Genomic DNA, 25,978 nt, shown 5'->3' with positions numbered 1-25,978 from the left:
AAAAAAAAAAAAATCACACAATTGGTGAAAGAAAAGAGAAAAGTTGTGATTAAGTGGTGGTTGAATGAAATTTCATTTTTGGGTTTCATTTTTGGGCCTTCAAAATAAATTGGTGTTTAAGGAAAGGAGTGAATCAATGTAAATGAAGGTATAAGGAGTTTTGATCATGTAAAAGAAAAATAAATTCTCATTGTGATGATTCGAAGTCTTGTAAACAATTGTTTTATGCTCTTATATTTTGAGTTCCTTGGACTTTGTTTTATCCATACCTTTCATTTCTTACTCACCTTACACCCTTGGCCCCATTACAACCTATGTTAAAGACCTAAATTGATCTTAAATGTCATGTGGTTGAATTGCATTCATTTTTCTACTTTTAAGTGTTTGGCATCCTTCTTGAGATCATATTAATGCAAGTTCTTCATCTTTCTATTTCGAGTTAAGTCTTTATGGTTTAACTCTAATCTCATGTTTATAACTGAGTGTTGCATTATAGCCCTCTTTCGAGTGATTCCTTTGTGAGAGGACAACTTTGGTGAGATTTGAAGTTGAACTTGTGCTTTGTATGATTTTTGAAATTGTGTGAAAACTAAGATTGGGGAATTTGTTGCATTTGGCTATCACACTACCACACTTTGAGCATATTATGTTTTGAACTTTGCCGCTTTGTGAATAATGTTTAAAATTGAGCTTTTATTGTTAAAACTTTTGAGTCATGTGCATGAGTCATTTCTCTTCAGAAAATGTTCGGAAAGATTGTTTTGAGTTCTTTTTAGTTTTGTAATTTTTTTGTTTTGTTTTGTTTTGTTTTGTTTTTTTTGTTTTGTTTTTGTTAATGTAATTATTTTTTTTTTTGTTTTTGTTTTTTATTTTGCTTAAGGACTAACAATCTTTTAAGTTTTCTAATTACCTTGTTTTACAGAGTCAGTAAAACGTTTGTGGGTATCGTATCTGTTAAACCCTCAGGAGACATAACTCCTCCTACTAGGGATGCCTAGAGGTTTAAAGGCTTGTTGCATATGCTCAATGCAATCGAGTTACCTACGAAAGTGGTCTAGTTAACTTCTTGTTTGTTTTTATCTTTGTTTTCCTTTTGTTTTGCTCGAGGACTAGCAAAATCTAGGTTTGGGGGTATTGGAGTTTAGCATGTAAAATTGGTTTTTCCTTAATTTTATTTAATTTTTTTTTTATTTGCTTGTTTTTATTTTTATTTTATTTTGTTAAGTCTTGCTTTTATTTTGATTTTGATTTTATTCACTTTCCGAACACATTTGATGAGATTGTGATAAATGTTTGCATGACTTAAATGAAAATTGAATTTTATTTATTATTTATTTTTTTTCCTTGTAAATTTTTATTGTAAAAAAAAAAATATTTAATTAATTGATTAATTTGGCATCGTTCTAGCATGATATGTTCGAAACCTTCTTTGCACTTGACATTTGTTTCATAATTCTCCAATTAAAGGATTTGCATGACCCAAAGAATTGTATCGAGCATAAATTAGACTTATATAACCATAAATGTGAGCTTTTGAGCCTTGTGCTTCATTTCATGAGTGTTATACACATACTCTTATTTTCTTGTCATCAAAGTTGTTGTTTGATCTCATTATTCATTGATTTGGTTGAATACTTAAAAGTCATTCATTCTTTTGCAATTCGATTTCATGACATTTAAGAAATGATATTAGGCCCTCTTTGGATCGTTTGTACCTTTCAAGCTAACCTTATGCATGCTTAAGCATGATTTTCCATTGTTAACCATTTTGAGCCTACATGTAAACCTTTTCTTTCATTTACCAATTATATTTCCTCGCCTTAGCCTGAAAAACAAATATTTACCTTTCTAAGGAACTCATGAGCTTTAATTGGGATGTGTTTTTCATACTAAGTTTAGGAATTGGTGTTACATTTTGAAGGAAAAAAAAAAAAAATCACACAATTGGTGAAAGAAAAGAGAAAAGTTGTGATTAAGTGGTGGTTGAATGAAATTTCATTTTTGGGTTTCATTTTTGGGCCTTCAAAATAAATTGGTGTTTAAGGAAAGGAGTGAATCAATGTAAATGAAGGTATAAGGAGTTTTGATCATGTAAAAGAAAAATAAATTCTCATTGTGATGATTCGAAGTCTTGTAAACAATTGTTTTATGCTCTTATATTTTGAGTTCCTTGGACTTTGTTTTATCCATACCTTTCATTTCTTACTCACCTTACACCCTTGGCCCCATTACAACCTATGTTAAAGACCTAAATTGATCTTAAATGTCATGTGGTTGAATTGCATTCATTTTTCTACTTTTAAGTGTTTGGCATCCTTCTTGAGATCATATTAATGCAAGTTCTTCATCTTTCTATTTCGAGTTAAGTCTTTATGGTTTAACTCTAATCTCATGTTTATAACTGAGTGTTGCATTATAGCCCTCTTTCGAGTGATTCCTTTGTGAGAGGACAACTTTGGTGAGATTTGAAGTTGAACTTGTGCTTTGTATGATTTTTGAAATTGTGTGAAAACTAAGATTGGGGAATTTGTTGCATTTGGCTATCACACTACCACACTTTGAGCATATTATGTTTTGAACTTTGCCGCTTTGTGAATAATGTTTAAAATTGAGCTTTTATTGTTAAAACTTTTGAGTCATGTGCATGAGTCATTTCTCTTCAGAAAATGTTCGGAAAGATTGTTTTGAGTTCTTTTTATTTTTGTAATTTTTTTGTTTTGTTTTGTTTTGTTTTGTTTTTTTTGTTTTGTTTTTGTTAATGTAATTATTTTTGTTTTTGTTTTTGTTTTTTATTTTGCTTAAGGACTAACAATCTTTTAAGTTTTCTAATTACCTTGTTTTACAGAGTCAGTAAAACGTTTGTGGGTATCGTATCTGTTAAACCCTCAGGAGACATAACTCCTCCTACTAGGGATGCCTAGAGGTTTAAAGGCTTGTTGCATATGCTCAATGCAATCGAGTTACCTACGAAAGTGGTCTAGTTAACTTCTTGTTTGTTTTTATCTTTGTTTTCCTTTTGTTTTGCTCGAGGACTAGCAAAATCTAGGTTTGGGGGTATTGGAGTTTAGCATGTAAAATTGGTTTTTCCTTAATTTTATTTAATTTTTTTTTTATTTGCTTGTTTTTATTTTTATTTTATTTTGTTAAGTCTTGCTTTTATTTTGATTTTGATTTTATTCACTTTCCGAACACATTTGATGAGATTGTGATAAATGTTTGCATGACTTAAATGAAAATTGAATTTTATTTATTATTTATTTTTTTTCCTTGTAAATTTTTATTGTAAAAAAAAAAAATATTTAATTAATTGATTAATTTGGCATCGTTCTAGCATGATATGTTCGAAACCTTCTTTGCACTTGCCATTTGTTTCATAATTCTCCAATTAAAGGATTTGCATGACCCAAAGAATTGTATCGAGCATAAATTAGACTTATATAACCATAAATGTGAGCTTTTGAGCCTTGTGCTTCATTTCATGAGTGTTATACACATACTCTTATTTTCTTGTCATCAAAGTTGTTGTTTGATCTCATTATTCATTGATTTGGTTGAATACTTAAAAGTCATTCATTCTTTTGCAATTCGATTTCATGACATTTAAGAAATGATATTAGGCCCTCTTTGGATCGTTTGTACCTTTCAAGCTAACCTTATGCATGCTTAAGCATGATTTTCCATTGTTAACCATTTTGAGCCTACATGTAAACCTTTTCTTTCATTTACCAATTATATTTCCTCGCCTTAGCCTGAAAAACAAATATTTACCTTTCTAAGGAACTCATGAGCTTTAATTGGGATGTGTTTTTCATACTAAGTTTAGGAATTGGTGTTACATTTTGAAGGAAAAAAAAAAAATCACACAATTGGTGAAAGAAAAGAGAAAAGTTGTGATTAAGTGGTGGTTGAATGAAATTTCATTTTTGGGTTTCATTTTTGGGCCTTCAAAATAAATTGGTGTTTAAGGAAAGGAGTGAATCAATGTAAATGAAGGTATAAGGAGTTTTGATCATGTAAAAGAAAAATAAATTCTCATTGTGATGATTCGAAGTCTTGTAAACAATTGTTTTATGCTCTTATATTTTGAGTTCCTTGGACTTTGTTTTATCCATACCTTTCATTTCTTACTCACCTTACACCCTTGGCCCCATTACAACCTATGTTAAAGACCTAAATTGATCTTAAATGTCATGTGGTTGAATTGCATTCATTTTTCTACTTTTAAGTGTTTGGCATCCTTCTTGAGATCATATTAATGCAAGTTCTTCATCTTTCTATTTCGAGTTAAGTCTTTATGGTTTAACTCTAATCTCATGTTTATAACTGAGTGTTGCATTACAGCCCTCTTCCGAGTGATTCCTTTGTGAGAGGACAACTTTGGTGAGATTTGAAGTTGAACTTGTGCTTTGTATGATTTTTGAAATTGTGTGAAAACTAAGATTGGGGAATTTGTTGCATTTGGCTATCACACTACCACACTTTGAGCATATTATGTTTTGAACTTTGCCGCTTTGTGAATAATGTTTAAAATTGAGCTTTTATTGTTAAAACTTTTGAGTCATGTGCATGAGTCATTTCTCTTCAGAAAATGTTCGGAAAGATTGTTTTGAGTTCTTTTTATTTTTGTAATTTTTTTGTTTTGTTTTGTTTTGTTTTGTTTTTTTTGTTTTGTTTTTGTTAATGTAATTTTTTTTTTTTTTTGTTTTTGTTTTTTATTTTGCTTAAGGACTAACAATCTTTTAAGTTTTCTAATTACCTTGTTTTACAGAGTCAGTAAAACGTTTGTGGGTATCGTATCTGTTAAACCCTCAGGAGACACTCCTCCTACTAGGGATGCCTAGAGGTTTAAAGGCTTGTTGCATATGCTCAATGCAATCGAGTTACCTATGAAAGTGGTCTAGTTAACTTCTTGTTTGTTTTTATCTTTGTTTTCCTTTTGTTTTGCTCGAGGACTAGCAAAATCTAGGTTTGGGGGTATTTGATCGGTGCATATTTACATATCATTTTGTACCCTTCTAGCTTATGATTTGGTTATGTTTTTGAGTTAAACTTGTGCTTTTAATCCTTTTTGTGTTTATCTTTCAGTTCATTGAGCTTTAGGTAATAATGAGGGCTTTGGATAGTAAATGATGCAAACACAGAGCCATGCTCAGGATGGATTTTATCAGCGCGCAAAATGAGTTAGCAATTTGTTTTGGCCTTAACTTCCTCCTCCGACCTTGGATTGGCCCAAATGATATATGGCTGGAAAGAAGACATTCTGAACTTCAAGTTTGAGTGCTTAAAGTCTTAATTTGCTTAAGGGAAGCCCAATTCGTAAGCCCTTGAAGTTGCTGGTCATGCTGACCTCAGGATGAGCTATTATTTCTGGTTGGAAGCTTGGTCATGGTGACATGAAGATGAGCTAGGGCTGCTGGTGGGATTTATTAGTGAAGTGCATCAACCATTTCAGATTTTATAAAACAAGTGTTGTATGCATTAGCCATACTTAATTCAGATTTTCAGCTTCCTTAGGCCTATATATAGTGAGGTTTCCCAAGCTTGTAAACACACCCCAAGGGGGGGAGCTCTCAAACACTTCTCTAGAGCTCCCTTCCCTTCTCTCCCTCAAATTCTCTTAGTTTTCCTTTCTAGTTTTCAATTGTTATAATGAGATCTTTGTGCTGAAATTCTCCTTAAGTTTTTCTTAGTTCCACTTTCCTTTTCATTATGTAAATTCTTTTCTTTAGTTTCAAGTTTGATTAGTTTCCAAGTTTCAATTATGGTTTTTGTTCTTATTCATTATGCTTATAAGTTAATATGCTAGTTTGAATGATTGATCACCATTTAGGCTTGCATGTTAGCTATCTTGGTTTGAATTAAGAGTAGACACCATGCTTTAATTCGAATTGAACTATGAATAGGAAGAGTATGTATGGACATTCGACAACAGGGATTAGATACATGCTTGGTTGTTTAAATTGTTCTTCTATGCTTAATGGGTTCCTAATGCTTAATTTTAGGTTAGACAACAAATGATCAAATTAGGGAATTAGGAACACAAGGTTATGACCACACACCATGGCTTAACCATACTTTAGCTAGAATCAATCCATTAATCTAATTGAACTTGGGAACTTATTTGCTTGAGTTACTTTCTTATTTTCTTTTTTCCTTCTTCCATGTTCTTTGTTTTTGTTTCTGTTTTGTATAGGGAAAATGAATTGGGTCATTCAATCACCAATCCTCGTGGGATCGACCTCGCACTTACATATGCTATACTACCAAACGGCTCGTGCACTTGCGAGTATCACAAGTTGAGGATGCAACTGAATCCATTTTGGTGCAGCTGTATCTACACAACAAGTTTTTGGCGCCGTTGCCGGGGATTGGCAACATAGTTTGGTTCTATTTCTTTTCCCTTGTTTTATTTTTATTTTTCAGTTTCATGTTTTTCTAGACAATTTCTTGTTTTAAAGTTAATGCCATTGATGGACAAGTTGTGTTTGTAGTCCAACAGAAAAGGACAATTGCCCAACAAGCAAGAGAACTGGGTTTAAGTCCCAGCTTACACAACCCATTGGTGCTTATTAGAAACCTCACTATATATAGGCCTAAGGAAGCTGAAAATCTGAATTAAGTATGGCTAATGCATACAACACTTGTTTTATAAAATCTGAAATGGTTGATGCACTTCACTAATAAATCCCACCAGCAGCCCTAGCTCATCTTCATGTCACCATGACCAAGCTTCCAACCAGAAATAATAGCTCATCCTGAGGTCAGCATGACCAGCAACTTCAAGGGCTTACGAATTGGGCTTCCCTTAAGCAAATTAAGACTTTAAGCACTCAAACTTGAAGTTCAGAATGTCTTCTTTCCAGCCATATATCATTTGGGCCAATCCAAGGTCGGAGGAGGAAGTTAAGGCCAAAACAAATTGCTAACTCATTTTGCGCGCTGATAAAATCCATCCTGAGCATGGCTCTGTGTTTGCTAGGTAACAGACTCCATATTTATCCAATGGGGCTGACTTTTGGATATGTTATATTACACACCCATTGGAACAACTTTCATGAAGAATGTGGCCTCATCCGAGCTATGTAGGTTGCTGAAACAAAGCTTGCAATATGACCTACGAAACTGGGCTGGCAGGGGACTGTAGCCAAAATTGAGTTTGTCTTTAAGCTCTTCATCCATTCATCCAAATTAGGCCCTAACATGCATGGATTGCACACTCTCTAAAACACCCTCATGAAACTCTCTACAAAATCATCAAAAAATCGATATCAATGAAGGAGTTGAGAGATTGAGGTCTTCGCAGATCCATAAGATGTAGAGGGAGGTTCTGTATTTGAGAATCAAAGCTGGTTGAAAGGTTTGATTTGAAAGATCTCTACCTTCACTTTCTTCAAAGAAGATCTCACTCTCATGCACTCAACTCGATCTAGAAAGACTTATGGCAATCGGTATATATATATATATGTTTGTTCATGTATTGTGCTAATTTCGTGGGATTTAAGTGAGTTTCTCATTTGGGTTTTTTATAAATATGCACAGCCGTCCCACAAGGCCTTCGTAATCAAGAAGAAGCTGACGAAGAAGATGAGGCAAAACATACCCATCCCTCACTAGATCCGTTTGTTTTTGGACCGACAACATCATCAAGTCCAAAATACTTTTTGTTTTTGTTGTTTACTTTAATTATTTTGGAATTTCATTGTTAATTTTCTGAATCTCTGATTTTTCATTTGTTATGGTGCCACCACAAGAACAGGTTATGGTGCCACCACAAGAACAGGTACTTTGCCAATTATGCCAATTGTGTTCTGCTGTCATTCTAGAGCTGCATAGATCTTTTTGCTAAGGTTACTGCTAAACAAGTTTATGTTTAAGAGTATTGGGGTCTCTTTCGTGCAGGTCTTTCCTTTTCCGACACCAACAACTTGGAAAATGTGCAAGAAGGCAGAGCTAAGTCAACCCAAGAACAAATTGATGAAGTTAAAATCAAATTAGTAGAATTTGTGAGCTCCGTTATTTCTAATTATAGGTAGGAAGTATGTATGTAATAGAATAAAGATTGGTTGACTATGTAATAACTATTGACTCTTCAAAAAACTAAAGATAATAAAACGATGGTTTTATTAGAAAAACCGTCATCTGTATATATTATCAATGACCTCTTTTAACACCATAACGTCTTTTTATATACAATCAACGAAGGTTTTACTAAAAAATCGTTGTCTTAGAGTTAATAGACGACAATATTTCAAGAAATCGTCGTCTTCACATTTAATAGATGATGGCTTTTTAACAAAACCGACGTCTTTGGATATAATAAAACATAGTTCTTTACTTAATAATAGACGACCCTTTTTATAAAAAAAACCGTCGTCTTTACATATAATAGACGACCCTTTTTATATGAAAAGGGTCGTCTTTACTTCATAATAGACGACTATTTTCATATAAAAAGGGTCGTCTTTACTTCATAATAGACGACGGTTTTTATATAAAAAGGGTCGTCTTTACTTCGTAATAGACGACCATTTTCATATAAAAGGGTCATCTTTACTTCATAATAGACGACGGTTTTGAGTAAAAGCGTCGTCTATTTACATATAATAGACGACGGTTTTGAGTAAAAGCGTCGTCTTTAGAAATAATAGACGACGGGGATTTACCGTCGTGGTTTTATGCATCAAAAGATGTCGCTCGATTTCACGACGGTTAAAAAACCGAATACACGACGGTGGATTACCGTCGTCTATTTCGATTTTTGTAGTAGTGCAATAACAAAATAACAATTCAGGTTCAATCCCCAACAAAATTGCCTAAAATTAGCAAAGAACATCCCTTTAAATGGAAGGTTTCTCAGTCTCGTAATCATCATCTCCTCCAAAATCCTCTCTTTCATAGTCCTCATCCAAGTCTAGAGCCATTTGTAATTTGTTTTGAAGATGAAATGGCCATGTCCAAAACATTTATATTTTGCATTGTTGCTCTCTTGGTGTGCTCGATTTGTAGTGGAATGACAAATGCAAAAGATATTGGTAATGGGGCAATACGTCGTGATCAGCCTGGTGGTTGCAGGAGTCAAATAATATGGATAGAATATTTTCAGATGTATTTCATTCTCCGAAAGGAGGTATTTATAATACAGGTTACAAACCCTAGTAGTGTTTAATTAGGAAATAAGTGGAATCCTAATTACATAATATCTACACAAAAGGAAAAATAAATAAAACCCAAATAGAATAGGATATGCTCTACTCGCCAACACTCCCCCTCAAGTTGGAGCAAAGATGTCACGCATGCCCAACTTGTCAAGCGAGTTGAGAAAGATACTCGTAGAAACAGCTTTCGTAAGAACATCAGCTAACTGATACTCTGAACGGATGAAGGGGAAGGACACAATCTCTGCATCCAACTTTTCCTTAATGAAATTTCGATCAACCTCCACATGCTTTGTACGGTCATGTTGTACAGGATTATGAGCAATTGCAATCGCAGCCGTATTGTCACAATATAACTCCATGGGTTTATTAGGCCCAAAACCAAGGTCTTTCAACAATCTTCTCAACCATAGTAACTCAGATACACCATGGGCCATTCCCCGATACTCGGCCTCAGCACTAGATCTAGACACCACCTTTTGTTTCTTGCTCCTCCACGTAACAAGATTGCCACCCACAAACATAAAATACCCAGATGTCGAACGCCTATCTGTGGCTGAACCTGCCCAATCAGCATCTGTATACCCTTCTACATTTGTATGGCCATACTTGGAGAAAATTAACCCATTGCCAGGAGTTACTTTCAGATACCGTAAAATACGAGTCACAGCCCCCATATGATCTACACTAGGAGAGTGCATAAAGTGACTCACTATATTTACAGCATACGCAATATCTGGACGAGTATGAGCCAAATAAATCAACTTCCCCACAAGTCGTTGATAACGTTCTTTATCAGTTGGAACTTGATCGGGATACAACCCCAACTTGTGATTCTGTTCACTAGGAGTATCAATGGGTTTACAATCCAACATTCCAGTTTCTGCAAGCAAATCCAAAACATACTTTCTTTGGGACAAAAAAATACCATGCTTAGATCTGGCAACTTCAATCCCAAAAAAGTATTTCAAGTCACCTAATGATTTCATCTCAAATTCAGACGCAAGATATTTCTGAAGACTCTGTATTTCCACCTGATCATCTCCAGTTACAATCATATCATCAACATAAATTATTAAAGCTGTCAATTTACCTCTGCGATGTTTCAGAAACAAAGTATGATCCGAGTTACTTTGTACATACCCAAACTTCCTCATAGCTGCAGCAAACCTCCCGAACCAAGCTCTTGGAGACTGCTTTAGTCCATATAATGATTTCCGTAACTTACACACCATACCCTCCTTAGAGGTTACAAGGATACCCGGTGGAGGATCCATGTATATTTCTTCTTTGAGGTGACCATGGAGGAATGCATTCTTGACATCAAATTGTAATAGCGGCCAATCATGATTAGCAACTAAGGACAAGAGTACGCGTACAGTGTTGAGCTTGGCTACTGGAGCGAAAGTCTCCGTGTAATCCACTCCATAAGTCTGAGTATACCCTTTTGCTACCAATCTTGCCTTGTAACGGTCAATAGAACCATCAGCCTTATGCTTCAAAGTAAACACCCATCTGCACCCAACTGCCTTTTTCCCTTTTGGCAAAGGAACTAACTCCCAAGTAGCATTCTTGTTCAAGGCTTCCATCTCAATATGCATTGCATCTACCCAGTTTTGATCAGATAGAGCATCCTGCAACTTAGTTGGCACACATACACTAGATAATTGACACAAATATGATGCATATGACTTAGATAAACGATGAGTTGACATATAATGGTTAATGGGATATTTGGACTTGGCATGTATATCAGGAGAATATTGTATTTTAGGTTTCCCACGGGTAGTGCGTGGGGGCAATGAATAAGTAAGCACATCACTAGAAAGTACCTCATTATCATGAGTTGATTGGGGCAGTGGCAGGGCAGAGGGGGGTCTTGTATCAATTTCATATGTACGAGAGTCGCTAGTATCACTGTTATGTCCTTCTGAGAGAGGCTCGAAAAATTCCAAAATATCACCTGGCGACCGGTCGTGACATTCCTGGCGACCGGTCGCTTCACTCGTATCGTCATTGTCGTCGCTCGTCGAGGCAGGCGACCGGTCGTTTCCTATGTGCGACCGGTCGTTTTCAGGCAGATTCGTTAGCGACCGGTCGTTCACTTCTATGCGACCGGTCGTATCTAGGCAGATTCGTTCACGACCAGTCGCTTCCTCCATGCGACCGGTCGCTTCCTGTTCTTCAAAAAATCCTTCTTCATGTTCTTCAGAAATTCCTTCTTCAGGTCCAACATCTTCCATATTTTTCACTCCGAAACTCTTCAATTCACTCCCCCTCTCCCCCTGAATTGGAGAGGAGGGAGATACATAATAAGGCACTTCTTCATGGAAAGTCACATCCAAAGTAACATGCACCTTCTGGGTAGGTGGATGATAACACTTATAACCCTTCTGAGTATAAGAATAACCAATAAAGACACATCGCAGAGCACAAGGATCAAGTTTACTCCGTTGATGAGAGTAGACATGAACATAAGCAACACACCCAAAAACTTTAGGGGGCAACTTGGAAACGGAGACAGGGGAAATATGGTCACCAAACACATCATGCGGAGTCTTGAAATCAAGAACCCGGCTAGGAGTACGATTAATCAAATAGGCAGCAGACAGAACAGCATGCCCCCAAAGGTGATGGGGAACAGACATATCCAACATGAGTGAGCGGGCAACTTCAAGCAAGTGTCGGTTCTTTCTTTCAGACACACCATTTTGTTGAGGAGTAAAAGGGGTTGTCGTTTGGTGAATAATCCCTTGAATACGGAAGAAAGACGCTAAAGTATTATTCACATATTCACCTCCGTTGTCTGTCCGAAATACTTTGACCCGAGCATGAAACTGAGTAGACACCATAGTACAAAACTCTGGAATGATGGAAACAACATCATGTTTATTTTTCAGCAAGAAAACCCAAGTAAGTCGGGTACAATCATCAATAAATGTGACGAACCAACGAAATCCGTTCGAAGTAACGCGAGCCGGACCCCACACATCAGAATGCACTAAATCAAAAGGCTTTGCAGCTTTACTGTCACTTAAAGGAAATACAGTGCGATGGCTCTTGGCCAAAATACATGTCTCACACTTAAAACTGGACTCATCACAGGAGCGGAATAAAGATGGAAACAGACGCTTAAGGTAGCCAAATGACGGGTGTCCCAAGCGACGATGCCATAACCAAATTTGTTGTTTGTCTTTGACACTGCAACTTTGAACAGTATTAACGACACGATCACGAACTGGTGCAGAAGGCAACGTCAAATAATATAACCCCCCTATCCGTTTACCATGCCCAATCATCTCGTGAGTCCTAAGATCCTGAAAAGAGCAATGGGTAGGATAAAAAGTAGCTGAAGCATTAAGTGTATCAAGTAAGCGACCAACAGATAACAAGTTACAATGGATATTGGGAACTAATAACGCATGAGACAAGGACAGAGTTGGGGTGAGAGAAATGGTGCCCTCGCCAATAATTGGAGAGGGCAAGCCATTAGCACTAGTTATGTATGGGTTACGGGTGTTACTAGACAACTCATCAAAAAATTTAGCATCATAAGTCATATGATCAGAAGCACCAGTGTCAATTATCCAAGTATTAGAGCCAGTACCTGGAATAGAGTCAGAAACACGCAAATTCGCAGAAGCAGCAGCAGCACCAACAATGGAATTATCACCCATGATTGTAGCAAAAAACAAACAAATCACGCAGAGTATACAACAGAGCACAGCACAGACACAAATCCGGCAGATGTACGAAGACAGTAAAGGCACACAGTAGAGGCAGATGCACGAAGACAGTAGAGGCACGAACACAGTAAAGGCAGATGCACACAGCGGAACACGGCAAAAGCACAGGAAATAGAGGCACGAACACGACAGAGCACACAGCGGAACACAACAAAGGCGCAGGCACAAGAACCCTAAAGAAATTAGGGCACACAGTAGAACACGGGTGGGCACAACACACACAGGTCACCAGAAACTAGGCTCTGATACCAAGTCAAATAATATGGGTAGAATATTTTCAGATGTATTTCATTCTCCGAAAGGAGGTATTTATAATACAGGTTACAAACCCTAGTAGGGTTTAATTAGGAAATAAGTGGAATCCTAATTACATAATATCTACACAAAAGGAAAAATAAATAAAACCCAAATAGAATAGGATATGCTCTACTCGCCAACAGCAGGGAGTCACGGTGCATGCCTCCACCATCCAACTCTTATAACAGAGGTTGTGAGAAGGGGAAGGAGTGCAGAGGTGGTGGTCGTAAATTAAAATGAGTCTTCCAAAGCACAACATATAACCAAGAAAGGGACACACCATGAAATGGAGCTTAAAACACTAAATAAGGATGCCCATTCTCTTACATAAATACATTTATTATACTACTTTTGGTCTAGCCATATTGTGAACATGATGTAATAAAGAACAACATTATTTAATCAATTTCTAAAGAGTTCAACGTGTTGGCAATCTTTTTGAATAGTTGAATCAAGTTTCTGTTTTCTTTTTTAGGTCACCACATGCAAACATTAAACTACATTTACTTGCTCATGCTCAGACATCTTAAGGTAAAAGAATAAATCTATTTGAGCAAGAGATGTGAGATTTCAAAGGACCAATTTTATGCAAGTAAATCTCACTTTTGTGAGAAAAGTAGTCAGCGATACGAATGTGGAAAATTTAGCATTCTCGATTATGAACACTTCAAGTGAAATGTTCTAAACATTGGAAATTTGTTTGTTGGTGCTATATAACGGACTCGTTCTCTTATGAATCTTTTAAACTGATAAAATACCAAACTACAACCCTTTGCTAGGTCTAAATCTCGTTTAATCTTGACAACATGTAACATTTGAACAAGTCCAATAATGCAATATTTTGCTTTTTTATTGTATATTATATGAGTAAAAATATGCATCTTTGAACTGTTTTCCCTTAGTGGCATTTATAACACGATATTTGTATTTATTTATTTATTTATTTGAACAAGCGATTAGGGAAAAGGGGTTTACGTAAATATTCCTTGGGTGGCTAGGGTTCGAACCTCTACCCATATGGGTGGAGGTGGAAGAGCTCAACGACATGAGCTATATACCCCACTAGCAAACATGAGATTTACATTTAGAATATGTTAATTTGTAGTGTTTGATATTTCCATCGGTAGGATTGATCAGTTGCTTTGAATTTCTAGTAAGATTAAAGAAGAAGTCTCTTTGTCAGCTCATAGCGCTACACTGTAAGCAAATGAGTATTATTCCATGTCTTCCTAATCTATCTATGATCATGGAAATTTTTGGGTTGTTCCCTAGTAACTCAAATGAGAACCAATTATTATGTGTGGGATATGTTAAATTTCGGTTAAAGGTGAGTCCAATGCTTTGGACACTCAAGTTCCTCAAATGAATACTATAATCACTAAGTGCAAGTTCAAGTTTGGAAGGAACCTACACCTATTGCGTAGTATTATGTTGCCCATATTTATATTTAGACTAACTTTTATTATTTGAAAATTTTGAAAACCATAAAGGGGACTTGGTTTTAAAAAGTTTTTCACAATTTAATTGTTTTCAATCTTGGATTAAAAATGAATTTTTTTACTAAATTCCTCTTTATTTATTGTGGGGTAATAATATCTTAATTTTCAGCTTGTATTTTTATATTAAATGTTATAATTTTATGTTTAATGGGATTGGATGTCTTCAAAAGCCTATTCCTCCTTCACATTTGACACACAACTAGAATTTGATTCTCTCTACATCTCTTCTACTACTTTCATATACATTATGTATTTTCTACTATTACTTTCGGACAGGTTCTGTGTCTTAGAGGCATGCATCCGACTTTGAACGTATGTGCTCATAACACACCTTGAGCATGTATATTTGGGGCCGTATCTTGGAGTCTTGTAGACCTTCAGTACCTACATCCTTAGTAGTAGGCGGGCAAGGCGGTCCCTAGGGCCTCTAAATTGGAAGGGTCGCCAATTTTTATAACCCTCTATATATACAGAGGTATTACTTGAAAAATTATACTACATTAAATATTATATTAAGCCCAAATACTATTTTTTTTAAAAGCCCAATAATTTACTATAAAACTAAAAAATGGAAACTTAATAAGGGTCCAAATTTTATTTTATTTTAAAGTTAAACCAATTTAATAAGTTAACCTAGTAGCATATACCTTAGATTGGAAAATCTGCCCTACTTAACAAAAGTATTTTAAAAAAATTAAAAAAAAAAAGAAAAAAAAAAAAAAAAAAAGAAGCAGTTTATTATTGAATATCTACTGCAAGAGGAAGTGATCTTCGAGGAAGAACAAGAAGGTAAAAACCCACAAGACTATTGTTTATCTTTTCTATGGAAAAATACATGGTAGAAAAAATTGATTACGCAAAGTTAATTGATACTTTGGCATCCAAAAATGCAAGACGAGTGATGCTTTGTTGCATTTTATAAAGTTGTTACGTGAATTACATTTTTTTTTGTTTCTTTTTAGGTTACAATTCTGACTTTGAGTTCATAATATTTTTTTAAAACTTATTGAAAAAAAATTGCATAAATATACAAAGAGAGTAGAAGGCCACATTTTGGTAGTTCATCTAGGGCCTCCAAAAGTTTAGGACCGCCATTGCCTGCATGTAGGGAGGCTAAGCAGGCTTTAGGACATCGTCGTTGACACCATTTACCAAGCTTGCTTTCTTACTCGTAATTTATTAGTTATTTGTTTCATTAGATTTGTATTTCATTGGTAAAGCTTTCCAATTTGTAAACTTATTATAGTGTAAATATTTTTACATTTAGTTTTACGAAAACAAAAACTAATTTCTAATAACACAATATTCCTCTAGGTTCAGCTTTGTATTTATGGAACAATGATTATGTTCGTGGACACTTGTCAAATATTGAGAAGGCTGGTGAGGGTACACATTAGGTTAAAGTGGTGAGCAGAAATGCTCTGTATTTAATAAACAAGAGGCAACTTAGCACTTGGTCTAGTGGTACTTCTCTTCTCTTGGAAGATGCCCCAAAATCGAAACCACCCGCATACCCTCATGGGTGAATAATAAAGAAAACATCAAGAGGCATTAATGTTTAGTTATTTGAGATAATTAATATTGTGTTATGTTTAGATGACTTCACTAGAGATGTAGACGAAATGTAAAAGTGGAATAGATGCAATTGTGCTGAAAAGAAGCAGACTGAATATTGAAATAATCAAGTCGTTTTCTTTATTATGTCGAAAACTTCATTCATGAACTACCTTCATTTGGCGGACATGGAAGACCATCTAAAACCATGCCACGCATAGTCAGCAGTGGTCTGTCGTGTGTTTTTTGTTTTTATATAAGCGATAATCTACTTTAATTTAATTTAAACTATGAAGAGGGGGATTCGAACTCAGGTGCAAAGTGGGAAGCATATCCGCTCTAGCCAACTTGGTTAAGCCCATGTGTACAGGTTTGTAGTGTTCATATCAAGTCATTTGAAAAATTACTAAATCAAATATTTTTATTTAATTTTTCTGATCAGTGTAAGAATTTTTCTTAGTTAGATCAGCAAGCAACTTGGTAGAACCTTTTCATTCTAGTTACCAAAGAACCAATTCAAAAAACTTGAAGGGAATTTCTAAATTTGGCTCTTCTAAATCATAAGTCCAATGCTACCAGCGTGTCTCTTTGAGCCATACCAATAATCAATAACAAAAAATAACAATTCAGGTTCAATCCCCAACAAAATTGCCTAAAATTAGCAAAGAACATCCCTTTAAATGGAAGGTTTCTCAGTCTCGTAATCATCATCTCCTCCATAATCCTCTCTCTCTCATAGTCCTCATTATCCAAGTCTAGAGCCAATTGTAATTTGTTTTGAAGATCAAATGGCCATGTCCAAGACATTTACACTTTGCGTTGTTGCTCTCTTGGTGTGCTCGATTTGTACTGAAACGACAAATGCAAAAGATATCGGTAATGGGGTACTACGCCATGATCAACCGGGTGGTTGCAGGGAATCACGGTGCATGCCTCCACCATCCAACTCTAATAACAGAGGTTGTGAGAAGGAGAAGGAGTGCAGAGGTGGTGGTCGTAAATTAAAGTGAGTCTTTCGAAGCACAACATATAACCAAGAAGGGGCCACACCAAGAAATGGAGCTTAAAACACTAAATAAGGATGCCCATTCTTTTACATAAATATATTTATTATACTACTCTTGATCTAGCCATATTGTGGACAAGATGTAATAATGAACAACATTATTTAATCAATTTGTAAAGAGTTCAACGTGTTGGCATTGAAAGGATTTTCAAATTTTTATTGTTTTCAATTTTGAGTTAAATTTTAATTTTGTTGACCAAATGCTTCTTTATTTTTTGTGTTTTCGGCTTGTATTTTTATAATCAATGCTATAATTTTCTGTTTAATGGGATTGGATGTCTGTAAAAGGCTATTCCTCCTTCATATTGGGCATACAACTTTACAAGACCCGCCTCGGACTCCCCCTCGAAATTCATGACGAACCATGCTTCCCGTCCGGCATCTAACCAATGATAGACCCATTTTACTAAAAACCCCTTTAGCCCTAATTTAAAGTTATAAAGATTTCGACCTCTACCGAAATTTTGGTAGAGTCTTACCTTGTAAATGGAACATTTCCCAATTTACAGTACCTGCAAACAAGCACAAGAACCAACTCAACTTCCAACATGCACAAGGTAAAGGCACGCTCAACAAATAATACTATTCATGTAACATCCCAACCCAACAAATTGTTTTATTTAATTATTTAATTGTGCAATTACATTTTTGCCTTAGGAGGTAGGGGCACTTTAGTGACTTTTTTTAGGGGAAGGATTTTTGGGATCTAAGTGGCATTGTTGCGTAGAGCTCGTTGATAAAAGTTTGTAGACAGGCGGCAAGCCCACTTTAGTGACTAGTCCCAAAAGTTTCATATTGACGTCCTCTATCTAACCCACCCATTTTTCCCCAACTCAAAAACTAAAGGAATTTCGGTAACATCCCGACCCTAATTTAAGTATTCGTTTAACTTAATTAATTTAATAAATTGTGAAATTACAATTTTCCCCTCGGGATAGGGTTATTTTGGTCACTTTTTAATCCGGAAAGATTTTGGGGACACAAATGGTACTATTGCGTAGAAAGCATCGAGATGAGTCTGTAGACACGTAGTGGGCTCAAATCGGAGTTGTAATGAAAAAGTTACGATCAAAGTAAGCATAGTGGCAAAACTGTAAATATTTCAAATTGGGTTTGTTAAAAATCTGAAATTTCTCTCTCTCTCTCTCTCTCTCTCTCTCTCTCTCTCTTTCTCTCGACCTGGTCTGCTTCACCCTCGCGAAACCCCCTTATTACTTTTCATATATGGCCTTTTTGGCCTCTCGCCGCCACCACAATCCACCCCCTGTCACAAGGCAAGTACCAAAAGGACCGCCTACACCTCCTCTCTCCATCCTACCCCTCAACCGCCATCAACCGCCACGCCTTTCACCGGAAAACATGAAGGTTTGGCTGGTTATTCTCAAAACTTCCCGAAGCTCATTCCAACGATTCCGCCCACCAATTTCTTCTCTATGTATGTTTTTTCATCCTCTCAATGTGTTCTAGCTGAGGGTTGGGTTGAATAGGATCGATTTCTGCGTTTTGTAACTTGATTTATTGCTTAAATTTTGGACGGTTTTCAGCTCGTGTTTCTGGCAAGTTTCGATCACTTTTTGGCCATGGTCCAAAAACAAAAGTTGCTCCACTTATTGTCCTAATCATGTAGGTATAGATCTTGACCCGCGGTTTGAAGATTTTCAGTCATCGGAATTTCTCTAGACACCCACGCGCTGACAGCGCGTGTGGTGGCACATGGGCATTATTTGGGTGACCCATTTGGTCCTAAAATGATCCTCATGTCGTCCCGAGCAAGACGATATGCTCGGATTTGAATTTGGTTACCGTTTGACCGTTGATCGGATTACGCATATTAGGCGTTATCCGGGTTCGATATGTTCAGACCGTTGCATCACCTCCAATCTCATATATGTTGATATAAGCATCTCTAGAATCATGTAGGAATTCGCATATCGTGAATCAGAGCCCCGGATGCTCCGGCTCGATGACTTAAAGTTTGCATAAACTAATAACCGTCCGATCGTGCGATCGCGAGCGATCCGACCATTCGATTCGGACCAAACTTACAGGACGTGGTTAATAAACCTTGTTGAACCCATAGGAACTTTCGAATCAGAAATCAAAGGTCGTGGGCCTCGAGGGCCCAGTTGACCATATTTGGAAAGTTTGACCACTTAGTTGACTGAGCGTCTTCAGTGGCTATACCATCATCCGAAACACGCAATTGGACCTTAGAAACTTCTCGTTTGTCGTACACACTTAAATCCTGGAAAATTAGGAATTTAATTTAAAGTCTCGTTCAAAGCGCTTTACTCAGCAGGCAGGACCCTCTCAGGGTCAAGCAGCATGGGACTACTTGTGAGTGGACTTTGTTTTCAATTAATAAGCATTATTTCATGACGGAAAAACTATGCATATTGATTTAATGGTTTATTGAATTTATTTTATAATCAATTGTTGAAACTTGATATTTTTGTAAAGTAAGTGCAATATATTCAAGTTTTGGAATATTTGAGTAGCTTGAGTTTATGTATATTAATTTCGAGAATTTCTATCTATGCTTGGTTATGTGTGGGGTATGTGGGGTGTTGGTAAGGAGATTATGGAAAGAGAGTGGATTATAGTTTATGTCAATTTGAAGTGCTATAAGCACTACCCTATGTACCTCTCTGGATTTGGAATATTGGAATTGGATAATTGGTGATATGGGATATTTGGAAATGTTGGAACCCGGGCACCCTTGACGGGGTGTTTTGTAGACCCTTGGCGGGGTTAGTTTGCGCACGTAAGACTTGTAATAGGCGTACGAGTATTGAGGATTCTGCTGTACGTGCTGGTGAGTTGAGTCCTAGTTGGACAACTTGTTCCCTAGCCACATGGTCAATTGAGGATTCTTCCATGTGGATAGTCAAAAATTCCCCGGTTGGATTGTTTCCCCAGTACAAACTTTGTAGTGGTCACACTTAGATATATAGATATATATTATATTCTATTAGGGTAAATTACTTAAATGGTCCTCAAACTTATACCCGATTTACATTTTGGTCCCTCAATTAAATTATTCGTTGAAATGGTTCATCAACTTTATATTAATCGCTCCATTGATTCTACTGTTAAATTATGTTAATGATTCATAGGTGATACAGTGGTGATAAAGTGGTGATAAAGGGGTGATGCATAGGTCAAAAGTCTTATTTAACCCCCCCCCCACCCCCCCCCCCCCCCCCCCCAAATGTAGCATTTGCTGCTCACATGACTAAATTTAACAGAAAATGTAACGATCGGACCAAAGCACCAATTAATAAAGAGTTGGTGGACCATTTGAACGAATAATTTAGTCTAGGGACCAAAATGTAAATCGGATACAAATTTGAGGACCATTCTCGTAATTTACCCTATTCTATTATACATACATATATATATACCTACTCATTCGTTCTTGTTTATCAGTGAAGATACTTCCTCGCTCGTCGTGCCAATATGCACGTATTTCGAGATAAATAGTTTGGGAAAGGTTTGAATGGGGTGAGAAATAAAGTATCATTATGGGATTTCGGATTTCATTATGGTTTTGACTAAACTATAGATATACATATGACTCTAACAGTTTTGAATGCATATGGTTTTCAGCATCGTTTTCTAAATGGTAGGGTTATACTATGTTGTTTTCAATGTGAACTAAACCTTGTTTTTGTCCATTCACACTTTTCTGTTTTTGCGCCCCCCAGGCAGTAGACCATCTTGAAATCGAATGGCCATATCAAGTCGCGAACTCCGAACCGAGCTTAAGTAAATAAACTTTTATTCGTATCTCTTCTGTTGAACTTTATTTCTGTTTATAAACTGAATTCTGTTAGATATGCTATGATGTCGCCTATATTGATGTCAGTTGGTGATATTAACTGTGTTTTTAACAGGTTAGAAATTTTGGGAATGTCCATTTTTCAGGGGAGACTCTGTCGAAATTTCTGCAGAAAGTCTCATTTCTTTAGTAAGTGGGCCCGGCATCAGTACGATGTTGGAATTTCCACAGGATTCGTCCCGAATTCAGAGGAATTCAGGGCAAGTCTTGTCAGTTTGGTATCAAAGCATTAGGTTCATTCATCCTTTGACTTTCAAGCTTCTATTGCATTCTTGAAACTAACGATTCCTTTGTCATCTTTCATATAGAACTATGCCTCCTTGATGTGGTAGGCCAAGAATCCATTTCCCGAGATGGGGGGAACATGCACCACCTCCACCTCCACCACCATTTCCACCTCTACCACCATCTCCACCTTTATCACCACCCTCATCTCCACCACCTCCACCTGTCGGAGAGCAAGTTGGTGAAAATGAGCTCGATTTGAGCCATGTACTGGATTAGTTCACCTGAACTGTGACTACAGCTTTGCAAGGGAGACGTAACACCGAAGGCTCCGACGTCAAAATTGTTAAAGAGTTGAGAGCACATGAGTTCTTCGGCTGTGCAAACCCAGCTAAAGCCGAGATTTGGCTCACTAACATTGACAGAGTGTTTGAGGTCCTACAGTGTCCTGATGGAGACCGAGTACGATTGACGGCTTTCCTCTTGAAGGGGAATGCATATCACTGGTGGAAGACGGTCCGTATGGGTTATGCCAACCCTACTGCCATTACTGGGGCGGAATTCCAGTGAGTCTTCTTTGAGCAGTTCTATCCGCACTCCTACAGCAATGTAAAGAAGTCTGATTTCCTTCATCTGAAGCAAGGGTTGATGTCGGTGTTGGAGTATGAGCAAAAGTTCAACAAATTGTCCAGATTTGCTCCTGAGTTGATACCTAACGAAGAAGAGAACTGCAGACGCTTTGAGAAGGGTTTGTGGTTAGACATTTAGGTCGTGGTCACTGCCACCACATATCCTACTATGAGGGCACTGTCCCAAGCGGCGGACAGAGTAGCGAAGAAGTTCAGTGTGGGCGCAGGTAGACATCGCAGGGATGCATTTGGCATTAGTGGACCAAGTCAGGGTCCATCAAAGAGAGGCGGATCCAGCTCTATTTTAGCAGGCAGTGGATGGTCTGGAGGACATGGGTCCAGTTATGGTAGTGAGAGATTTGGGCCCGGGCCAACTTGGAGTCAGCATTCTGGGCAGCAATCTATGGCCAGTATGACCAGGCACCTTCTTGACAAACAGGCTCTACTAGTCATAACTGTGAACAGGTGGGACATTTTAGGAGGGATTGCCCACAACTTGGGCAGAGTGGTGGTCCCAGCCAGAGGGGCAGTGGGAGTTGCTTTTACTGCGGTCAGGTGGGGCACTTTAAGAGTGAGTGCCCTCTTCTTTCTCTCGGTGGCACTACAAGACAAGAGACTGGGGCCTAGTAGGGGCAGGGTAGTCAAGGTCAGAACCAGAGCCAGAGTGGTGCGTCATCATCAGCTACGGGCTCTCCATCCAATAGTGGAGTGCATTCTACTTTTTGAGGCAGGGTGGTAGACACCAGAGGGGTTAGTCTGGGCGTTCTACTACTCAGGCTCGTGTTTTCTCTATGACTCAACAGGAGGCATAGGCCACACCCGATGTTATTACCACTATGATTCCTGTTTTTGGGTATTTTGCACGTGTTTTGATAGATTCCAGGGCCACACACTCATTCTTTGCACATAGTTTTGTGCCATATGCAAGTGTCAGACCTACACCTGTCATCAGAAGCTTTAGTATTTCCTTACGTACGAGGAATGTCCTTTTTGCAGACATGGTATTCAGAGATAGTTATATCCAAGTGGGTGATGCAGTGTTGGAAGCCGATCTAATTCCTCTGGAGTTGGCTGATCTTGATGTCATGTTGGGAATGGATTGGTTGGAGAAGCATCATGCATCTGTTGATTGTTTTCGAAAGGAGGTTATACTTCGAAGTCTGGGGCAACCTGAGGTTATTTTCTGTGGAGAGCGTAGAGTTCTCCCATCATGTCTCATCTCAGCCATAACGGTGAGACGGTTACTCAAGAAAGGATGTGTGGGATACTTAGCCCATATCATCGATATGAATGAAACATACATCTAATGCTTAGAAAATGAACTTTAGCCACAACCTATATAACAAAAACATTCTAAATGACGGATTCATTTTGTTTATATTAGTTGAGCTAAACCTTTTTTCATTTTCAACCAAGTATCTTAGCCTAGTCTCTTTGAACACAAATAGAAAAAGGAAAAAGGGAATAGATCTTTTTCTTGATTTCTCAAGAATGAACACCTTTGTTGGAAAGGCCTTTTGTTTCTCTTGATTTTGGCTTCTTCACCTTAAGGCTCCAAGGTTGGAGTCCTCTACCTCACCATACCAAATGCTCCTAGAGATGAAGAGAAGGCAATCAAGAAGTATGGATGCTAGTTACTTCTTGATTGGACAAATTTTTGGTTTATGGAAGATGAGATACAAAGATGATCACTCATCAACCAAAGTAGGAAACCAAAAACCCTAGCTAGGTTTTCTTCAACACTTAGCTTATATAAGACAACACAAAAGGCAATTGGGTGGGTATTTGGGGCTCCATTTGGTCCATGGGTCATGTTATCTTATGCCACTTATCCATTAGGCCCAATAGCCTTTCGGGCTATTTTGTTCTTTTCCTTTTAAATCATATTTAAAAGCCCAATCCAATATTTCTATATGTCAATATTAATTCCATAATTAATCTTTTAATTATAATTTAACTATTAAATTATAATTATAGTCTTACTTAATTGATCCAGTCAAACTATTTGACTTTGGTCAATTGCTCCGGTCAACATGTTGACTTTTGACCGTTGACTTTGACATTTGATTATCAACCATTGACTTGTGTCTCCTCATTTCATTTCTCCACATTTGTACCTCTAATCACATTCTTTGGGTGTGCAGATCCGTAAGTTCCCTTTGCCAAGGTAGTTGGTTGACTCAACTCCTCAGAGATGATATACGAATTAAATTCCACAATTTAATTCTTCCTACTAATAAAGGTTAATTGAAACCTTTTAGGACATCCACAAACCATAGTTGTCGCTTAGCAGCAAGTCACGGTTATCCGAGCTAAATGATACGTTGTGAAAGAACCCATTCAAATTGGAATGACCGTGCAATTCAATCCTTCTCTTATGTCAATACTCCTTATTCACATTATTAGATCATGGATCCGATTGTCAATATCCTAATGTGAATCATTCCTTTTATATGATTATCCTGGTAAGACTTGAAGACTTCATCTTTCAAGTCTTATCCACTACTCTGCGCAAAGAGTTGACCAATCATATCTTGGAGTATTCTCTCTCCTTTACTGAGAGTAGAGATTCCTTGTTGTACATTCTTTTGCTTCCATGACTTTATTGAGAATCCTGATGAGCACCTTTAAGCTATGCCTAATTCAGCATGACCGTATAGTGCCCTCAAAGATTAACAACATAGCCACAAAACATCTATGATGCCTCAGGTCTAAGGATTAGTTTGCACCATTGCAATTTATGAGTTCCAGCTTGACATGTGAGTAAGGACTTCCATGCTATAACATAATATGTCTTTTATCAAAGATATCCTTAACTCTAACTATTACATAATTAGTTGACTTTAAGGGCATATTTCTAACAATCTCCCACGTGCACTTTAAAGCCAATCTGACATGTATCTAATACCCATCTTCTCCATGTGTCGGTCCAACTGAAGCTAACTCATAGGCTTTTTGAGTGGATCTACTACGTTGTCTGCTGAAGCCACCTTGAGCACGCTAATATCTCCATCAGCAACGTATTCCCTGATTAAGTGATAGCACCTCTGAATGTGCTTTGATCTTTGATGAGACCTTGGTTCCTTGGCTTGTGTTATAGCCCCATTGTTCTCACAGTATAAAATGAGTGGTGACTCAATTCATGGAACCACTCTAAGTTCAGTAATGAACTTCCTCATCCAAATCATTTCCTTTGTGCTTCAGTTGTGGAGTCTGCAGTGGTGCTCTGCTTGGAACATCTCCAACTGATTGCCCCTCCATTCAATGTGAACACATATCCAGAAGTGGATTTCCGATCATCAACATCATATTCGAAATCTGAGTTTGTATATCCTTCCACCAGTAATTTTGGGTTTCTTTCATAGACTAGGAATATATCCTTGGTCCTTCTGAGGTACTTTAACACAGTCTTTACAGCACTCCAATGTTTTGATCCTGGGTTTGATTGATATTTGCTTGTGATTCTCACAGTATAGCTGATATCAGGCCTCGTACACAGCATGGCATACATTAGGCTCCCAATTGCGGAGGCATATGGGATCCTACTCATCTGGGGTTTTAGGGCTCATGCTCTTAGACAGGTGAATACCATGTCTAACTAGCAGAAAACCCTTCTGGGAATGTTCCATTTGGAATCTTTCGAGCACCTTGTCCATATACAGGGATTGAGATAATCCAATTAGTTTTCTCGATCTATCCCTATAGATCTTGATACCCAGTATGTAAGATGCATTTCCCAGATCCTTCATTAAGAAGGTCTTTGATTACCATAGTTTCACAGAGGTCAACATGCCTATGTTGTTTCCAAACATTAATATGTCATCTACATATAGTACGAGGAATATGACTGTGTTCCCACTGTTTTTCTTCTACACACAAGGTTCATCTTCATTTTGGCTAAAACCATAACCTTTAACGGCTTCTTCAAAACGAATGTTCCAACTCCTTAAAGCCTACTTCAGTCCA

The 25,978-nt window shown here is 37.3% G+C and overlaps 1 protein-coding gene and 1 pseudogene across 1 annotated transcript; one reads left to right on the top strand and one right to left on the bottom strand.

Annotated features, from left to right (window-relative positions):
* Window positions 1-8,944: 8,944 nt before the first annotated feature.
* On the top strand, window positions 8,945-13,438 carry LOC148295846 (protein RALF-like 20). The gene is made up of 2 exons (XM_088250609.1): window positions 8,945-9,062; window positions 13,320-13,438. Exons 1-2 carry the CDS (start codon window positions 8,945-8,947, stop codon window positions 13,436-13,438), a joined length of 237 nt encoding a protein of 78 aa, XP_088106735.1.
* Window positions 13,439-24,891: 11,453 nt separating this feature from the next.
* LOC148295845 (secreted RxLR effector protein 161 pseudogene) lies at window positions 24,892-25,562 on the bottom strand (annotated as a pseudogene).
* Between the last annotated feature and the right edge of the window lie 416 nt (window positions 25,563-25,978).

Source organism: Prunus avium, chromosome 3 (assembly GCF_965620075.1).
Source record: "Prunus avium chromosome 3, drPruAviu1.hap1.1, whole genome shotgun sequence".
NCBI lineage: Eukaryota > Viridiplantae > Streptophyta > Magnoliopsida > Rosales > Rosaceae > Prunus > Prunus avium.
This window is presented reverse-complemented; position numbering and strand designations above follow the sequence as displayed.

What these genes read in the sequence shown, in the direction of transcription:
- LOC148295846 (XM_088250609.1), top strand. Translation starts at nt 8,945, where the DNA reads ATGGCCATGTCCAAAACATTTATATTTTGCATTGTTGCTCTCTTGGTG. An exon ending in AATACGTCGTGATCAGCCTG is followed by an intron (nt 9,063 to 13,319) that starts GTGGTTGCAGGA and finishes CAAATAGAATAG; the next exon opens with GATATGCTCTACTCGCCAAC.